The following is a 19902-nucleotide window of genomic DNA, read 5'->3' on the forward strand; positions in this document are numbered from 1 at the left end:
AACTACAGACAATGAGAGCAGCCAACAACCACATAACAAAAATGTTAATACATGTTGTCGTAAACTCTGTCGAAAATAATACTTTATATATTATATATAACAAAAGAAAGAAAACATGTTTCAGGCTAATTTATGTGAGGTTGTAGGCTCACGGCCATAAGCTGTATGAAGATGTTTTATGTTATGTTGAGGGCACAGCTTGAGCTCTGCGCCACCTACTGGCTGAGACGCGTATGAGCGCCAAGCTGATGACGTGGATCGCTCAGTTGACCACCAGAGCAGCAGGATGGCCGACCAGAGTAGGCAAATAAAACTCGCTGCAGCTAAGAAAAAGGTAAAGTATTTTACAATCAACGCAGTTACATATCGCGGAAAGTGTAGTTCCCACTTTGTGTACACAAGTCTGTGTTAACTCTGTTTTCTTGTCTTTTCGTTATGTATATTTTTACGGGGCAAGGGTGTTGTCATTACACGTCGCCCGAGTACTGCACTGTCGCTTGTCCGACATCCTCCGCTCCTCTCGCGGCTCTGTTGCGTAGGAGAGACCGATGTTTTATCGGGGCCTCTGGTGATAGCATTAACTTTCCCAGATTATGTAGACTATTTTTAGTTAGTAGAGACACGCATAGTATCCCACGCTGTTTATTTACTCGCAGATTAACTTGCACCACTTGCTTGGCCGCTTTACTTGACTTTCCATCTGACATTTAAATGTAGTTAAAGCCTAACGTGCTAACCCAGGCAAGTTAACGTTAGCAAGCTAGCTAACTAGCTGATGAATATATGGCTACGTGTGAGTCTAAGGAATGTCGCACAGCAGCCAGCCAGCTTTTTATGTTATCTGCAGAATTTAATTTCATAAGAAAATGTCTAACAAACGGTAGTTTTAAAACAAAGCACTCATTGAGCTTGTAAGCTACCCCTGCAGCACAGTTAGCTGGATGGACTGACGGGGGTGTTTTGACAGCTGACACCCCTCTTCCCTGTCCTGCTGTGTGCTTTGGCTTGGTGTCTTTTTCGGCTAGTCAGAAAGATGGCCTTATCAGATTCGAGAAGTCACTCCTCAGCATTTCTTGCTGGCCCACAAGCTTCACGAATAAGTGGCCATGGTGACATGTCATTTTGCTGCTATTTAGCTTTACTGTTAAAAAAAACAACAACCAGCAGTTCCCGTTAGACAGCTTTTAGAGCCCGCAGAGAGCTTTCTGGCATGCTTTAACCGTCATATGCATATCATACGCAGGTTATCATTGTTTAGCGCAACTTACTAACTTCATCCGTCTGAAGCCGGATCTTTCTGCTAGCTGGTGCATTGTTTTGGAATAGGAGCACTGAATTCGTATTTTATTGCCTCATTCATTCAGCTTGATACGACGCTCAAGGTGTTGAGTGTAATTTGTTTGAATTAATATGTATAGTTGGGGACAGTTGCAGAGTCCTGGTATTATCTGTGTAACACGTGACAAAATAAACATATATTAGTAGACATTGTTCATCTGCACACGTTTATGGGTTTCTTTTCCATTTCCTACTCAGCTGAAGGAATTTCAACAGAAGAGCTCCCCTGCTAGTGTAGGAGGAGAAAAAGGAGGTGGAGCCAAGAAGAAGAGAAAGGTGAAGGGATCCAGCCAACATGATGCACCTTCACCAGACAGAAACTCTCCAGACAATGTAAGCATAACAGTTTGCTTTATTGTTGTTGTCGTCGTCAAATGTCGTACTCTTTTTGTGCTTGATAGATGGTCATATGATGATTTGCTCTTTGAAGCTGCAGGGTGTTGTATTTGTGTGTTTGGCTGAAGAGCATATATTGCTTTTTGCCAATTATCAGATCGGGTGGCTGATTTTCCATCTAGTTGGCATTTGCTTTACTTACACCTGTCAAATACACACACAGGGCCAGCAGAGTAGAACTATTTAGACCTCTTTGCGGCGCTGATGACAGACATGAAGAAGAGTGTTGCACATGAGACAGTGTTTTTTAAGCCCCTGACCACAACTTTGGCTTTTACATATTGCAATATGTAGCATAAGGTAAGAATTTCAAGAACTAATATATAATTTTATGAGAAAGTATAAAGTAGTCCTTGTTCTGCTGCACAGATGAGCAGCATTCCAGCTAGAACCTGGAGCAATCTGAGCATGATGAACTGGCTGACTACTATCACCAGCTGCAGTCCAAGCTGCTGGAGTTGTAGCCAGTTTGGCTAGATAGGCAGCTGAATATATTCTGTTATTTGTCTCAAAACACTTACTATTTCCAATATCTTCAATACCACAATGTATATGCTGATTTTTAATAACTTATCCAAAAAAGTACTGGTGTAGCAACTTGCGTGCATATCAGTAACTCACTGTCCTCTACCCCTGTCAGTTTACACTTTATGTCATCTGATTGTTTCAGCATTCAGGTTCATCAGCTTTTTGTTATAGAACATTTAGTGGGAGTAATCATAAAATTACACTGATTAAAAAATGATAGGTTTTCAAGTCTCCTCTCCCGAGAATCCCTCTGTGAATATCAGCCAGTTCTCTACTCTATGCTGCTGCTTTAGGTTTATCCTGTGCTTTAGTAGCACTCTTTATACCTGATAAATAATAATTAATTCCTGATCTTCAAAGCGGTGACTCATTATTCAGCTGTTCATCCATCAGTTCATTTATTTCTTCTGTATATCTGAAGTTGAGCTGAGGTGGCTGCTGGGTATTCAAATTTCCTGTTTCCCTGGGATTTTCTTTTTCTGATTTTCATTACTCACTTGTTTTTCACCATATTTGTACTTGTTTGAGTAAAAAACATAATTAATGTGCTAACAAGACCATTGCTTTGATATTTGTTCTGGTGATTTTTAAAAAGTACTGGCACAAATTGTGTTCAGCAAGTAACACAATCACATTCTTTGAGCTCACTTGACGGTCTACCAAGTTTTGGATTTTTTTAAGAACATTTTTTTGGTATTTAATGTCATTTTGATTACTAATATGGAACACCATCTTCTGCTGTGGCCTGTTTTCAAAGCTCTCTAATCAAATTATAAGTACCCATGAGAATATGTGTAGTGCTTTCAGACAGCAGTTGCGCATGTGGCGAGAGTCTGCTCAACGACATTTGACCTGCATTTGGATACATTCGTGAGACAGCTGTCACCCTGCTTCTGGCTATTAGCAGAAACTCCAGTCTGCAGCATGCTTTCATACACTTCACATATAAAACTGAGTTGCACTACATCCAGTTGTTACCAGACAAAAGTTGCGTTTTGCTTTTGGCTTTCTATCCAAAAGCATGTTTCCTGTCTTGACTGCCCTCACATGCAACTTTTCCATCTCTGTTACACCCTCTCTTTTTTTTCACCAGCCAGTCAGCTAAATCTTAAACTTTGTTATCAGTGCAGTTATTGCAGTCAGACTATTTCATTCTGCTACTACTACGTTTGAAAAAAATAAATGCTGTGCTTTCCCCAAGCTGTTATTGTAATTGTTATTTAGTTTAAATTACTTTTTTTTCTCTTGTTAGTTGTTGTGGTTTTTAACAGAATAAAAGAGTCTGTACAAGTCCAGTCTACATTTACTGCCCTCTTGCATACTTCTAGACCTCCTGCTTATAGAAATGGCTTCCCTGTGCTTGTTTGTTTACCGCTCTGTCACTTTCTGAATTTTTCTCTCCCTTTTCCAATCTCTTTCTCCTCCTTTTCCTGTAGTTTGACAGTTTTCTAAAAGCACTTAGTCAAAGCAATGGAATAGTCCTCCCTCATTATGGCAACTGTCAGGTGAGCTTCTGTCCCTGGCTTTTCTTTCTTTGTTTCCTCCTGATTGTTTTTAATCGTTCTCTGCACCCCTCTGTTGTTGATATTTGGTGTTTAATATTTTACCCTGCTTCTCTATTCTTACCTTCCTTCTACTGCAACATTTTCTTTATGTCATGTTGAGCTGGAAGCATGAAAAAGAATTGTCTATAAATTCCTGCCTGTTATTGGTTTTAAATATATATCAGTTTATCGCAGCATTATTGGTGATCTTTAAATAATATTGCATTGCTTTGAATAAATAGTTTCCAGATTCTTGCTAGTTGCACGTTTCTGATGTCAATATCCATGTGTCATCCTGGTGTGTGTGTGTGTGTTTGTCTCTTTATGTGGCAGATTATTGCTTGCACTGGATCAAAGCCACTGAAAACTGAAGCTTTATTTTGCCAAAACTGCATATAGCGTTAATATAGAATAGACATGCTGCAGATATTTCAGAGTCTACCATGGGTGGGATCAGTGGCAATGGGGCACCAGTACAGGAACTTCATTTTCAGTGCGACACCTTAATTACTGCTAGAAAGGTGTTTCTATTCATTTTTTACAGTCTAATTTCTTCTTGTCAGCTTAGGTACTCATCTAGATGTAGAAATGATAAAGTTAACAGTAAAAGTTTGGATAGAACACTAGTCTGGTGATTTTTGTGCGTGTGTTGTGGTCTCTTTGCAGCTCAAACTGCTACTTCTCTGTACGTTTAAACCAGTGTGTGCATTTTTGTGTATGTGTCGCCTCAGACCTTCGCTGACGTGGAGGCCGTGAGGTCTTCAGCTCAGCTGCTGGAGGAGTCAAACAGCGAGCCTGATTACATCTCACCTTTGTCTAACCCCGCTAGCGCTAACACTGCTACTAACTCTGAGTCTGTCGATCACAACACTGACCTCCAGGTGTGTCTCTCCTATGTTTCTCTTTCCTTCTCAGTCTTGAAAAATATATTTTGTCCTGTCATTGTTGCACCACACGGCCATAAAACTGCATTGTCATTCTAAGCATCAGTGTGAACAGTTCCTTTTTCATTTGCTGCATTTGTATTAATTTATACATGTTATAATAGGAACAACAGTTTCAGCACAGGCCATTTATGTGACTTTTTTATTATTATTATTTTTTCTATTACACATATTCCTCTCTTTATCAAATGTGCTGACTGTCTCCCTTTTATCTATATTTGTCGCTTATGCTCTCTGTTTTCTGCTTTCAATTTTTGTCTCCCCGCAGGATTACCCTGATACCAACGGCAACGAGAATTCAATGGAGGAAAATAGGTGGGTTCTGTCATAGAATCGTGATTATATATCTATGTATCGGTAATTAAAGAGAAGGGTATTGAAGGGGGACTGTTCTGAACTATGACATGTTTACAGTTTGGAGACAATAGATTATTTTCAAGGGCAGGCACTTGCTGTAACATCCATGTTCTGAAAGCTTGGTATCCCACACATCATTACATAAAATATATGTGTGTTTTGAAGTCATGGATTATTATAATATATGTATCTTATAGAATGAATACAGCAAGCAACACTTTTTCCAGTATACCTTTTTTTTATGTAGCCGTATGCTTTTATAAGCTATTATAAAGTGAAGTGGTTCATGTAAGCTACTGAGTGTTTGTTGATGTGTGTGTCCATGTCATCCTGCAGGCCGCTGTCTTCCACAGAGAGCCTGCGACAGCTCTCGCAGCAACTGAATGGCCTGGTCTCTGAGGTACACACACTTCTTTCATACAGAGTTCGGCTTTTAACAATAACACACCACCACTACCACCACCGATGTGGCGTTTTAATCAGGAAGCGTTGCGTCTATTCTGGGTAGGAATGCACTGAAAGCATTTTCAGTTTCGCCAGTCATTCCCAGTGGTCTGAAGCACGCTGACAGCATCAACTGGTTCACTCAAATAGTTTGATAGATCTTCTTTTAACTTTAATTTTGTTAGGTCAAACCACAAACATTGCTTTTTCTCAGGTTTCTAAGACTGTTTCCAGTGAATTCTTGTCATGTTTTTACTAAAGTGCTGTTTCCCATTGTGGTGAAGTAGATGTCCTACTGTGGATGACGAATCAGTTTTTTATCTGCAGTTCATCCACTATATTAAACACGTTTAAAGTTTCTCCTATGAATGGCAACAGAAACAGTGCCACAGATTCCCTGACAATGCTTATTTACCTTAAAACATCTGATATTTTTCTGTGTGGGAAGCACATTAATGTCTGCTTTGATGTGTCTTTTAGTCATCTGCTGCATATGTGAATGGAGATGGCGCACCTCCTCTGAGTGAGCGAGAACTGGAGGTAAGACGAAGAAACTTTTTTTTGTTGAGTTTTTGACATTTCAAGCCTGAATTACAAGTCACTTAATTCATACAGTAGTATCCAAAAGCCATGCAAGTGGAACAAATGAGTTTCCAAGATTAATGAAGGTATTCTAATATTACCCCCCCACCCCCCCATTGTTTATATAACTGGTAAATCATCTTTATGGTGAGGAGTATAGTAGAAGTTCAGATATCCAGCAATATTGTTGCAGAGACTTTGTATGAAGGAGCAGGTCTTACAAATGACACTTTAATAGGTTTGTATGAATGCTCCTCTCCTTCTCAACTGGCTCCATTTATCAGTTTAATAGCCATCACATGTTTTATTTAATTATTTGATCCACTTCTCATTATTAGTAGAACATATGCACTACTTGTCATGGTGCTATTTTTGCCTTCATGTTAATAATTCACATTTAAATTTTCTCCTCCTCCTCCCCCCATGTGTTCTTTGTTTGACTTTTGCCACTGCACTTTATTCCTCTCTTTTGTTTTCTTTTTTTTTTTTTTTTTTTTCCTTTTCCCTTTCCTTACCCGGATGCATGTGTGCACGTGATAGAGTCGAAACCAGGAGCTGGCAGCCGCCCTGGAATCCAGCAACCTAACAAACTCTCAGCTCACTACCAAGCTAGACCAGCTGGTAAGAAGCTGTGTGTATGCATAATCATGTGCACATCTTTGTGTGATTGCAGTAACACTCGTCTCCCTCTGCCCCTAATCACTCTTATCAGTGCATGCATTTTAATGCATTCTTCATGTCATCTTGAGTAACCATAACCTTTAAAAAGAATTATGGTTGGCATGGTTTTAGTGGTATTTATTTATTTATTTATTTATTTTTTTGTTTTTTTGTCAGCTTAACTAAAATTTCTTCAGAGAATTAACAACGGCAGCATGATTGATCCTTTCTGTGCACCTTTTGACCAGAGCAGTCATAACCTGATAGTAGATGCAGGATTGTGTGGCATTTTGAGTTTAGCAATATAACCAGCGCTCCAAGCTTTAAAACCACATGAAAGATTAACAAAACATTAATAACAGAATAGGTTTACTATTTTAGTGCTCCGTGCTATTATTGTCCTGTCTGGCATGAACATGAGGTCTGTGCCAGAATTTTGGTTATGTTTTATAGGCTAACACTGTGTAGCACTGCTGTGATGATTAAAAGTGTGTATATACAAGACTTTTCCCCAACTTAAATATATATCCTGTTGGTCTGGCAGACACAGCAATCTCAGGAGCTTACAGATCAGCTACAAAAGGTATTTTTGTTCCCCTCTTTTTACCTTCTATTTGTATCTGTGTAATTCTTTATTTTCTTTGTTATTGTAATGTTTTGCTCTTTGTTATTAATCAACTTTATTTTTTTCTTTCTTCAGGAGCGAAAAGAATTTGAACAGAGATTTTCAAAAGAGCAAGGCGCCATGCGGGAGCAATTACAGGTACATTCACTTACCCAAATGCATAAATTTAATTTGTCCTATGGAGCAACTTTATTTGTCACTTAATAGTGTCGTTGTATTACAGTGTGATGTGGCAGTGCATAATGCCAGAGTGCACTGAGTTGCACTTGTATAAAATGTTATCCAACAACATACACTGCCCTTTTTAACACTTCCTATATTGTTAACTAACTCTGACAAGAGTAAATAATCTACTGTGTGTAATTACTCTGAGAAATTAGAATTTTCTGTATGTTTCATTAATCAGGTCTTGTTAGTGAAGTCAGCTGACTTCATCTAGTCTTATATGAAGAATGGTGCTCTTTGTTCGTATGTCCTCTTCCAAGGTTCATATCCAGACCATTGGCATACTAGTAGCTGAGAAATCGGAGCTACAAACAGCACTACAATACACACAACAGGCTGCACGGCAGAAAACAGGTGTGTGTGTGTGTTTGGGGGGAGGGTTTTTTATTTTTTTAAATAATAAACTTGGCAATGGCTTATCGCTGCAGCAGTTAACGGTGTGTATGTGTGTGCCTCTTTCTCCTTGTATGTGTGTGTGCATGCATGTTAAGCTGAGGCAGAGGAGCTGAATAACCGTCTGCAATCAACAAAGCAGAGAGTGTCAGAACTTGAAAGAACTCTCTCTTCTGTCTCATTGCAGCAGAAACAGTTTGAAAAGGTAACAGCCAATCCAGCAATCACTTGCATATGAGTAATGCAAATGCAAATAAATGAACTCGTAAGAAGGCAGTGTTACCTAATTTAGCTGATCGCACGTATTGTCTGTGTGGTTGTTTTTAATAGGTTTCTATGATGTTTTTGTCTTGCTGAGTCTTTATTTTTTTATTTTTTGTCCTCAGCACAACAAAGAGCTTGAAAAGGAAAGAGACAATCTGAGATTGGAGGTGTTTAGACTAAAGTAAGTCATTTTATCCTGACTTACCTGAGGAGATTTTTTTTTATGGTCTTTGTATTTTGAATGCTTTGATTCTTTGTAATGGAAGAGTTGGCTTGAACAGGTTTCCCAAGTCTTGTCTGGATATGGCGAGTTTAAAATAAACACTGAATTTGTTTGTTCACAGCAATTTGAGTGAGGAGTCGAAGCAGCAGAGCTCGGAGCTGTCAGAGCAGGTAAAACTGAGTACACAAGAAAATGCCGCAATGAAGTTGGAGGTAGAAGATCTTCGCAAGAGGCTCGAGATAACTGACCTCATGTTACAGCAGGTGTGTTGAATTCCAGGAAAACACAGTTCATTCACGTATGAATTCATCTTTCTCCTACCACATGCTGGAAGTAGTGGAACAACTCCAGAGTCAATGTCTAGGAGGCCAGTGTTTGAATATTGTATGGCCGACAGTAATTCTAGTTTTCCTACTAATTTCTTCCAGTGCTCAAGTCAGTCAGATCCTACCAGTGCCAGCCAGCAGGTTCAGTTACTGCTGGAAGAGAAGCAGCAGGTGGAGGCGCACAATCACCAGGTTTACATGGACCTTTGTCTTATCATTGGCTTCTGTGTTTGACTGCTGTCTGTGTTAATATTCAATATATTTTGTACCTATTCCATTACTGATTAAGTAATATAGAAAAGTTAAAAAAAGAAGACTTAATTATTATTTTTTTATTTACATTTGTGATGATGTAGCTTATGGAGTCCATTGCGCAGCTGAAGACAGAGAGGGATTGTTATGCAGTGCAGATCCAGGAAGAAGGTCGTGTGTGGAAGGACAAAACTGAACAACTGCTAACACAGGTACAGTAACATCAGCATGGCTTATGGTTTCACTATAGCTTTGAATAAAGAGCGAAAATGGTAGTGCTGCTTCTTTTGTGTGGGTTTTTTGTTTGTTTGTTTTTTTGTATTTAAGCCTAATTAGTGGGTGTGTGTGTGTGTGTGTGTGTGTGTCAAGGTTTCTCTGGTGGCAGAAGAGAGGGATAGAAACATCAACCGGGTGCAAGAACTGGAGGCCAGCATTGCAGAGTTAAGAAATGCTGCAGGTGAGTAGTGCACACAACCCTCATCTAGTGCCTCTTCCTTTTCCTCATAGTTTTCATGTCTTCTTAATGTGGCAAAGATCAAGAAACACAAAAGTCAGAAGGAGAGCAGATGGGGCTGCAGTAAGTGATCTGCAGTTTCGGGATTAACATTAGCTCCATTGTGCGTTTATTGTCAGGTCTTCCTGCTTATAACCTTGTAAAATATTATTTTAATGTTTAGTTTAGCATATATGTTAAAAGCATATCAAATATAGCATTCAAAATACTGGCCGTATGTGACACAGCTGCAGTATTTGTGTTTAGTAGAATTAGAAATCTTGATAAATGGTGTTTTTTCTCTTCTAGCGTTATTATCCCAGGAGAGAGAAGCTCAGCATGGCACAGAGCATCAGTCCTCAGGACCATCAGAAAATGAGGTGGCTTTGCAGGAGGCCCTTAATGCCCTACAACAAGAGAAAGATGCCATTACATCACAGTATCAGGCACAGGTGTGCTTCACATTGTTTTCTCCAAACCCATTTTAATGGGTTAATGTGACTCGTATATAGTTTCATATACACTTAAAAGGAGCACATATTGATTTTTCCCTTTCTGGATGTTTCAAAGAGAGTTGGTGCTTTCATTGCACCTCTTACATCTGAAGTGTGTTAATCATCCTCTGTAATACTTCCACAGCTGAGGGACAACGAGCAGCTGAGCCGTATGTGTGCAGAGCAGGAGTCGCGTCTGGGGGAGCTGGAGCGTCAGGTGGAGAGCCAAACCCAGGAGGCTGAGGACCGCCGACGCATGCTAGAGGATGTTCAGTCAGACAAGGCCACTATTAGCCGTGCTCTCACCCAGAACCGAACACTGAAGGACCAGCTGGCTGAGCTACAGAACGGTTTTGTCAAACTGGTGAGGCTGAAAATCTTACTATCTGTTTATTTTTAGAGGACACCCTTAGTTACCACTATAACTGCCTTATTTTTGCACCACAGTGCTCAGAATCCTACTTTTTCTGCTGGTCTTTAATTTCATAATTTCCTTTTTTCTCTTTGAATTTATGCTCTCATAATCTGTTTTGTTTTTTGTTTTTTTTGTTTGTTTGTTTGAAACCAGTGTTGGTCAAGTTACTTGAAAAAAGTAATCAGTAACTAATTACTGATTACTTCCCCAAAAAAGTAATCCCATTACTTTACTGATTACTTATTTTCAAAAGTAATTAATTACATAGTTACTTAGTTACTTTTTAAAAACACGATTTACAACCTGAAGAGGTGATAAAGTGATAGATCTTTCAGCCCAATTCTACTTTTTCTACATAATCCATCATACAAAATGTAATCAAATGGAAAAGTCTCTTTTTAAAACTTGTTTTATTAGTTTTAAGCTTTTAACTTTATGCATCAAGCAAAAATTTAATTACATGCGACATTCTCTGACTGGAAGAAATTAGTTTAACATTTAAACCTATTTTCTGCACATTCCAGCACATAAAATAAAATATTTTGTGTGTGTTTACACTCAGTCTTTCAAATAGATGCAAGTAAAACACAGCAGAAAATAAATAAAGTCAAAGACTCAGCGGTCCTTTTGCTCTATTTTCACCTGTATAGCAGGACTAGGGTAGGCGGAGGTTTACCCTGGTGCAGGTGTGCTGCGGTCAGTTGAAGAATCCGCGAGTTTCTCTGTGAGTTTCCCATTACGTCGTTGCGCACTCGGAGCTTGTTTAGGGGGGGTTTTTCGGTGTAAAAAGAAGTTTTCTTCCCACGCACAACGGACGCTAATGTTTTTGTCACTTTTTATGGAATCAAACTCAAAGTAAGGTCAGTACTTCCACGTTTTAAACGCTGCACGCTCATACTCTCTCCCCTCGATATATGATCATTGTTGATCTGCACACAGCTGTTGTCACTAACGGCGCACTCGCTTACGTCACTGTCGTGAGACATTCTCGCAAAAAATCACGGTTTTAGTAACGCAGTAACGCAGCGTTCCTACGGGAAAGTAACGGTAATCTAATTACCGTTTTTGCAATAGTAATCCCTTACTTTACTCGTTACTTGAAAAAGTAATCAGATTACAGTAACGCGTTACAAGTAATGCATTACTGCCCATCTCTGTTTGAAACAGAGCTGTGTTTTGTTAGTAAGTATCTGATTGACCTCAGTGGTGCTTGACACGTCTGTCTTTAAACCGAAATTCCTGTTACTCCTTCATTCTAACAGACGAATGAGAACATGGAGTTGACTACAGCCATCCAATCAGAACAACATGTGAAAAAGGAGCTTGCACGCAGAATGGGTGAATTGCAAGAGGAGTTGCACAACGTCAAGGAGCAGGTGAGGTCACACACAGCACTCCCCTAAAGCAAACACAGATGAAAATTCAGCTGAATATGCACTCGCTGTTTGTCTTCATGCTTTGTCCTCTTCTATTTTCTTGCCTCCAGCTTGAGCTGAAATGTACAGAAGCTCAGGGTCTGATGGAGCAGAGGGATCAGGTAGCGGCACATCTCCAGCAGTACTGTGCTGGCTACCAGGCCCTGGTCTCAGAGAGGGAACAACTTCACCAACAGTATCTGCAGCAGAGTCAGCTAATGGACCGACTACAGCACGATGAAAGCAATGGCCGTGCACAGCTGGAGATGAGTCACAGTCAGCTTAAACAAGCCCATGTATGTATATAAGACCTTTTTAATATATACATCTGTGACCAGTCTGTGTAGATGGTGTTGTGATTCTAGAATTCAGTACAATAATACATTACAATATAGAACATACTTTATGTTCATATTCATCCTGTCAGCTGAACTGCTGTGGTAAATCTGTCAGGCCTGATAGTTCTGAGGGGGATTAGAGCAGCTTTGAGCTGTACTAATGATTATTGGGACACTTTGCAGCAGTTCGCTTGGCCATCGTGTTTAATGCTTCAGGGTGTTGCTCCTTCTCGGGTTTCCTAACTTAATGGATTCAGCACTTAAGTTAGGCCCATTCTGTTGCCTCTGTACATGCCATTAGAGAGAAGGTGGAGTGGAAAGGCAGAGCTGGTATTAGTGTTTTTATACTGCAGAAAATACGTTTTGAAATGATTTCAGATTAAGGTATTTTTATGCATAGAAAAATTTATAATTTTGACATGACTGTTGTAATATGATCTAATCTATACTGGCCGTCTTCAAGGAAAACTGCAGTCTGTTTTTATTATTTATTTATGTTTTTATTGTATATTAATAGTTTTTCCTTAACACTCTCAAAAACACACTCTAATTGTTTTTTCGTTACTGTTTCTTCCTGCAGGAGCATCTGGAACAGTTAGTCAGAGACAATGAGCAGCTGAAAGCTGAGGTGAAAGAGCTGCTCAACAGCTCTGCTCTTATGACATCACCCAGAGACCAAGGTAATCTCTCTGTTACTGACATGTTTGCACTTTCTGCCTTGTTTTCCTTTGGTGAGAGATTTCCTGCAATTTAAAGATAATTATCTCTAAAGTTATAATAGTATAGTGGCTTTATCCTGTCTCTTTTTAAATAACAGTGTCACAATTTCTTGATTTGAAGCAGATAATATGTTGTTACAGGAGAAACTGCAGATTAAGGCTAATCTGTTCAAAATGAAGAAGTGCAGTTTTTTTTTTTGTGTACTAGCAACAAAAACAGGAAAGCATTAAGTGCTGCTGCACCATGTGTTTCATTAGTGTGATAGGTTTTTAAGGAATTAAAAAACAGTTGTACATGTCATATCATTTTAGGAGATGGAGTGGAAAGCCAGTCCCTGCAAGAAAGTCCAACAAAGTCTTCCCCCATAGTTATTCCAGAGGATTTTGAGAGCCAGAAAGAGATGGTAAAGAGATGTTTCCAGCTCATGCAAATGTTCTGTTTTTCTTTCGTTTACAGTCTTTTTATTTTTTTAATATCACATCTTAGTCTAAAGTTCATATTTTTATGTCCAGTGCCATTCTATAGTGAATTATATGGTTTAATTTTATGGCATGAAACAAAAGTATGACCTTACCCTCATTTCTATTTCGTGTTGCCTTGCAGGAGGATTTTATTCGTGGAGCTCTGGCTCAACTGGAGGCAGAGAGGGACGAGGCCAGAAGGCAACTGGAGGAGGAGCGCAGGCTTCACATAGCAGCCCGGCACCAGGCCAGCGTCACCCTCAGTCTGGAGCAGCAGCGCCACAGCCAAACACCTGTTAATGACCACGAGCACGGTCACAGTCACGGTCAACACAGTCACTGTGAACACAGCCATGAGCATTCAGGTCAGAAGCATTTGTGTTTGTGCAATTTTGCAGATCTTTCTACAACTAAAAGACTTAAATTCTCTGGAGAGTAACAAGTGTGTGTGCCAGTTTACTCTTTTACTCTTGTTTATTTTCGTGCCATGTAAACAATTTTTCCCCCCTTTCTGTTATTGCTTGAACAGAAGGAGGAGTGCCGGTGGAAGTTCATCAGGCCCTGCAAGCTGCAATGGAGAAGCTGCAGCAGCGTTTCACATCCCTAATGCAAGAGAAAGCAGACCTGAAGGAGAGGGTGGAGGAACTGGAGCACCGCTGCATCCAGCTGTCTGGAGAGACTGACACTATAGGTGAGTGTTTTATAGGTTGTTGTTCTTAGTCCTGTTTCATATGTAATCATTTGGTCCTCATATTCATTTCTGTTATGTATATTTTTGCAGGCGAGTATATTGCTCTGTACCAGAGTCAGCGGGCTATTATGAAACAGAAGCATCAAGAGAAAGAGCAATACATCAGCATGCTGGCCCAAGACAAAGAGGAGATGAAGGTACTGATGTCTTTTAATGCAGAAGGAATGTCACAGTAATATCTTTTATGCAATATTAATGAAAACAAAAGACATGACATGACAAAATATGCAGGTGCCTAAGTTTTTGAAGATTGTTTGCACAGACAAAAGTCTTTCTTCCTAAGAACACTTTTCTCTCTCACATCTTAAAGTTTTACCTGGTCATCGCTAAAAAAGTGTGCCATACTTAACATGATTGTTGTCCTTTGTGTCCACTATTTATCCCTTCTGCCCAATAGGCAAAGCTGGCTGAGCTGCAGGATCTTGTGATGAGGCTGGTAGCTGAGAGGAATGACTGGTACAACCGCTACACTGGAGCTGTAGCCGGCATGGGCACAGTAAACCCTGACCTGCTTCCTGTTGGACAGGAACACACTCACCCAGACCACCAAGCACACACGCACACAGAGCTTGATGCGGCCACTGGAGCAGGTGAGCAAAACCAGTTATGCTAATCATGATTGTTTTACAGCAGGTGGATTTTAAAGACCAAATATAAACATACCCACACTTCCACACAACCCCACAGGTAGGTGAGTTTGATCCTGTCTATTTTGTTGGGATATTTGTGTGTACAGTGAAGCTTATTTTAAACTCATAGTCCTGGAAGACTTTATCCACTGATGTGTGAGTCTGAAAGGCAGAAAGAGTGGTCCTTTAGCGCTTCAACTGTTCTACCTCTTTTTTTCAAAATATATTTTAATTCATATTTCCAATAACATCACTGTTCTGTACCTTTTTTTTTCTCTGCTGCATAAGCTATGGAGGACATCCCTCTGTCAGAACCTGCCGCCGGTCTGGAAGCTTCCTCATCCCAGATGCTGTTGACTGGATCTGGCCAGACTGACTCCAAGCCCCTGGTGCCTAAAGAGGACGCCACAGCCCAGCAAATCATGCAGCTGCTTCAGGAGATCCAGAACCCTCAAGGAGCTCAAAGATCACCCCCTTTTCTGGGAGAAAACCCCTGCATCCCCTTCTTTTACCGGCCTGACGAACAGGACGAAGTAAAGATCCTGGTGGTGTGAGATGTGGGTGTGACTGCGTAGGTGTGTGTGTGTGTGTAAACATGAGAAATGTTGGACTTGTGTTGAAGTGTGGGAAATATTAAATCCTACAGTTTACCACGTCTGTAGCTTACTGATGATCTTCTCAAACACTTCATAATATTGGAAACCTTACGTGACTGGTCGAAGATGCACGAATGTCGTTGACCCAGTTACATTAAAACACCCGCCCCCGTTCCGCGTGTCAGCACTACTGTGTGTGAGGCTTAATTGAGAGGATTTTGTATTTGCTGTTTGTTTTTATGTTCTTGTTTGTCCCTGATGCTTTTCCCAGCGAGGAAGTGGTCAGTATTCCTAAATGCAATCTGATTTTTTTTTTTCCACCTCAGTTTTGAATTCCCATCTCACACATATGTGCAATAAATGGGGCCGTATATCCTGTCCCCTCGCTGATAGAGTACTGAAAGAGCTGTCAAGTATTAACAGCCTGTTTGTGTGCAACTTTATTCAAGTGCAAATGTCAGTTTAAATCCACTGTACACATGCCAAAAAACAAAACAAAAAGAGAGAGAGCATCACATTTGAATGTAATAACCTCAATATTAACCTGTATGTGTGTTTAATGTGAAGTGAGGAGAGGGGATGCAGAAAGAGCATATCAGGTTGGGTAACTAATGAGTGTGGAGTGAGATGTAAGGTGAAGTTAAGTGAGTGAAAGGGGTTTAGTGCACATAAAAGCTTTTAAACTGTAGGTGGTGTTCAGTTTTCAAGTCAAGAGCTCGCTACGTTACATAATTCAGGAAGATGGATGTTGCTGATTGGTACTGTTCTTTTTCCTCCAGACACTGAAAATAAGTCATGTTTGTACATTGTAAAATGTTAGTATTTGTGATTTTTTTTTTTTTTTCTTCTTATGTTTTGTCCTGTTAGACTGAAAAGGCATCACCTTTATAGGGTATAGGGCATAGATGGCGCTTAGAGACCCATGAAGTTAAGCAGTTACTCAGTTATAAAGGCAGTGAAGTCATCTTCTCCTAACAGTCGTGTGGATAAAGTAAATGTAAACATAAATATTAGTGGTTGGGGTGCTGTGCTGCTGCTGACTGCTTTTCACATTATTTCATCTTTGCAGTTATTGCAATTTTTGGGGAAGTTGCTTATAGTTTAATGTCTATACCTGCAGCTACACATCATCTTTTTTCCTCAAATCAGGTAATCTGGTGCTCTGGGGTATTTGGCTGACCTCATCACAGACTCGGTCACTCGTCTCATTTCATCTTATCCCTAACCACGCCTTTGCTGTCTCGGGGTCTTTAAGTTTCCAAACAAATCGACACTAAAAACACGAGCCTGTTCTTCTCTGTTACATTTACGTGTAGTTCTACATATCAATGACGAATTGATGCACATCTTTAACAACTGGACTGTGTGAGCATGCGTATGTGGAGGCTGTACGTGTGAAATCCAAACTGTTTTCCTCCTCAGCCAAAATTGCGTCTGTTGTGCTTTGTTTGGTTTGTTTTGGGGGTTTTTTTTGTTTGTTTTTTTGTGGGGGTTGTTTTCTTTTTGTTTGGGTTTTTTTTTTCTTTTTTTTTTTTTTGTAGAGTTCTATCAGATTATATAAGTATGATTGCACTAAAACTGTACATAGCTTCTCGTTTATCCCACCTCTGCTCCGGCTGCTGGTGGGACAGATGTGTTTCTAACATGGCTTCTTTGAAGAGAGAGGATCCTATGAAGCTTCATGCCGCACGCTGAGGATTCTGCTAAATTGAGTGTTGATGGAGGTGTGATGAGACACAGTCTTGCCAGATTAAACGAATGAGATAGTAAATTATTTCTGCAGGTAAGGGACCATCTAGATTTTGAGAAAAGAAATTCCTCTTTTTAAAAATTAGGAATAAAGTAGGACTGATTTGTTATAGCTGGTAGTTGTATTGGCTACAAAAAACTTGAATAAATCTCCTTTGGGCATTAAAAGTCAAGACATTGGGGAAAACTCCCAACATCAGGGCTGAAATTCAAGTTTCTCTGTCTAGCTTTAAGAGAGATTGGAGACTATATTGATTGAATTGTGAAATTGCATCCCTTTTATAATTAATCATTCAAATTACCACAGCTGATTTTTTTTTTTTTTCCCCTTTCTTTCACTTAGACCAAATTTAGGCAACTTCTGTTTTTTGTGTGTCCTTTTTTACTTTTAATGCGCAAGATAAGGGGTCACTGCAAGGTCATATCCAAAAAATGAATTCATTGAGACTACTAAGTTTTTACACATACATGTTTGTCTCTGAATTTTGAGATCTTCTTTCTTGTGCTTTAAAGGGCATGTTCATTAAATTATTAGTCGCGCACTTGATTTATTGGGTAGAAAGCAGTTTGGTATTTTAGGTATATTATACAACGTCAGATGGGACTGTGTCGTAGTTGTATGTACTCAGTGTTGGTTTCTTTACAGAGAAAGTAAACAGCACCTTCCCTAAACCTCTGCACTTTGCCATAAAAAGGTGTTTTTGAATAAAATGACTCCATCATTCTTCCCTGCTTCTTAGCAATCAGTCCCTTTTTTTTTCTTTTCTTTTTTTTTTTTCTTTCTGCTTTTAGCAAAGGGTAAGACCAAGAGATAAATCTACATCAGGTGTTTGGGGACTTTCTGGGGCTTGTAAAATAATAACAGCTGTGTGGATTTCTGAGGTTTTCTAATTCCCTTTCAAATGCGTGATTGAAACATGGCAATGAGGAAGTATTTCTTGTCTCTACTGTTTAAGAGGTGGTGTATATACTGTACCTGTGTAACATATTGTATATTCATTATGCCTGGTGTATGGGGGGGAAGCTGCTCTGCAGTATTTACTGGCAGCTTGTATTGTATGCGTGCTAGTCCAGAGTCGGGGGTTTGGGGGTCACTGACTGGCTGTGATTCAGTACAAAGATTGACAAAGAGAAAATATTTTATTTATTTGAAAAATAAGTTAGCATCTCAACTAATCAGTTTTAATGTAAATTCGAAGTGACCGTAGGATGAAAATGAAGGATTGTTGAGAGAACTGATTTGTATGAGTGCTGCTTCTGACAGAATCCTTCTGATTTTTTTCCCCTTGAGTAATATTTCTCCCCTTCTCCTGAATAAAGCTGATTGAAAAACGGTTTGTCTTGATTTTTTTTTATTTTTTATTATTATTAAAGAAAACTCAACTTACAGAAACTACAACCTGCTGCCATCATAATAGGATAAGTATCATCATCACTAATAACAGCTACTGTTTCTCTGTGCTTTTGTGATTCTGTTGAGCCTTCATCCACAATATCAGGACCCTATCGGTGAAACCGCTAAATTGGCTTCTTATGGAAGTTTGTTTCTGCCACTGGAAAAAATGTCATATTTTGAAATTTCGACAGCATGAAAATCGATGTCAGACAAAGTTAATTGAATGTACTCGAGGCCGACACGTACATCTAGAAGCATATATGATATCTCTAACCTATAATAAATGCTTTTAGTAATGAAGTAATGATTAATACGTGAATGTCTGCAGCCTGACTCAGTCTTAATGGATGTCTGAGCCTGGCTGGTGGAGGGTTCAGCTTCTATGGAAAGACTGCTGTTTAGATGAACAGAGCTGCAGTAGGGTGGGAACTAAACACATGACTTTACACTTCATAAAAATATTCTCATTTGGATTCTTTCCTTCTTTCGATCTCTAAAAGGTTAGAAACGAAGAAGGAACTGATCTTATGTGAGGTCCTACATGGATTGTGTCTGGATGGAGGCTGCAGGCTGCACTATAGTGACGCCTGGTGGTGGTGCTTGAATTGGACATATAGACATACAATTAATAACATGCACTGAAAACAGCAGTCGCGACGGGATGGGGAATATCCCCTGAGCAACTATTGCTCATGTCTCCTTCCTCTGCTTCTTTTACTACAGTAGATGCTTGACTTCTGAGCATTGAGTAGATAACCACTTCATTTATGAAATTTTGATCTGGTTTAACCAAAATAAACAACAACGAATGCACATCTTACTGGTGTTTTTCAGCTAAAATATCATTTCACATGAAACTCACACTGATGTCATCAAGCTCATCCTGCGCTTTACAAAGAATCTGTCCCTCACTCGCTTTTATCTCCTCTCTTTCCCCTGATCTCCTGATGGGACAACGATCAGAGCAGATGGTTGTCCCTCCCTGCTGGAGGTTTCTTCCTGTCAAAAGGGAGTTCTTTCTTCCCGCTGTTGCCAAGTTCTCACTCATCAGGGACGATCTGATTCTCTCTACTACATAGGGCTATTATATAAAGCATCTTATAAGAACTGTGGCTGTGAACTGGCATTATACACATCCATCTGCTGGATCCTATCCTAGTTGATTTTATCGTTTCTTGAAATAAACACATTCTATAAAATAAATAAATAAATGCAAACTGATCAAAAGAATGTGATGATTTCAAACGGGTAAAAAGACCCAAATGCAGACTTCAGAATTGAAAGACATTTTATTAACCAGCCTTACAGTTTTGTACCAATTTAACTGCAAGGCTGGAGGAGTGG

General features: G+C 39.6%; 1 protein-coding gene across 4 annotated transcripts; it reads left to right on the forward strand.

The window, feature by feature from the left end:
* Positions 1-204: 204 nt before the first annotated feature.
* On the forward strand, positions 205-18496 carry golga2 (golgin A2). Of its 4 annotated transcripts, XM_040053163.1 has the most exons (28): positions 205-334; positions 1537-1671; positions 3699-3767; positions 4538-4687; positions 5019-5065; positions 5444-5507; positions 6032-6091; positions 6674-6754; positions 7338-7376; positions 7494-7556; positions 7904-7997; positions 8135-8241; positions 8423-8481; positions 8645-8786; positions 8952-9041; positions 9206-9313; positions 9471-9558; positions 9904-10046; positions 10234-10452; positions 11766-11879; positions 11990-12214; positions 12837-12936; positions 13288-13379; positions 13580-13802; positions 13967-14128; positions 14219-14325; positions 14586-14778; positions 15106-18496. In XM_040053163.1, the coding sequence occupies exons 1-28, from the start codon at positions 287-289 to the stop codon at positions 15369-15371; spliced, it is 3288 nt and encodes a 1095-aa protein (XP_039909097.1). In that variant the 5' UTR covers positions 205-286; the 3' UTR covers positions 15372-18496. The 4 variants fall into 4 exon arrangements, with proteins under 4 accessions (XP_039909097.1, XP_039909099.1, XP_039909098.1 ...); XM_040053165.1 differs by lacking the exon at positions 6674-6754; XM_040053164.1 differs by lacking the exon at positions 3699-3767.
* The last annotated feature ends 1406 nt before the right edge of the window (positions 18497-19902 follow it).

Source organism: Simochromis diagramma, unplaced genomic scaffold (assembly GCF_900408965.1).
Source record: "Simochromis diagramma unplaced genomic scaffold, fSimDia1.1 OVJJ01000596.1, whole genome shotgun sequence".
Taxonomy (NCBI): Eukaryota; Metazoa; Chordata; class Actinopteri; order Cichliformes; family Cichlidae; genus Simochromis; species Simochromis diagramma.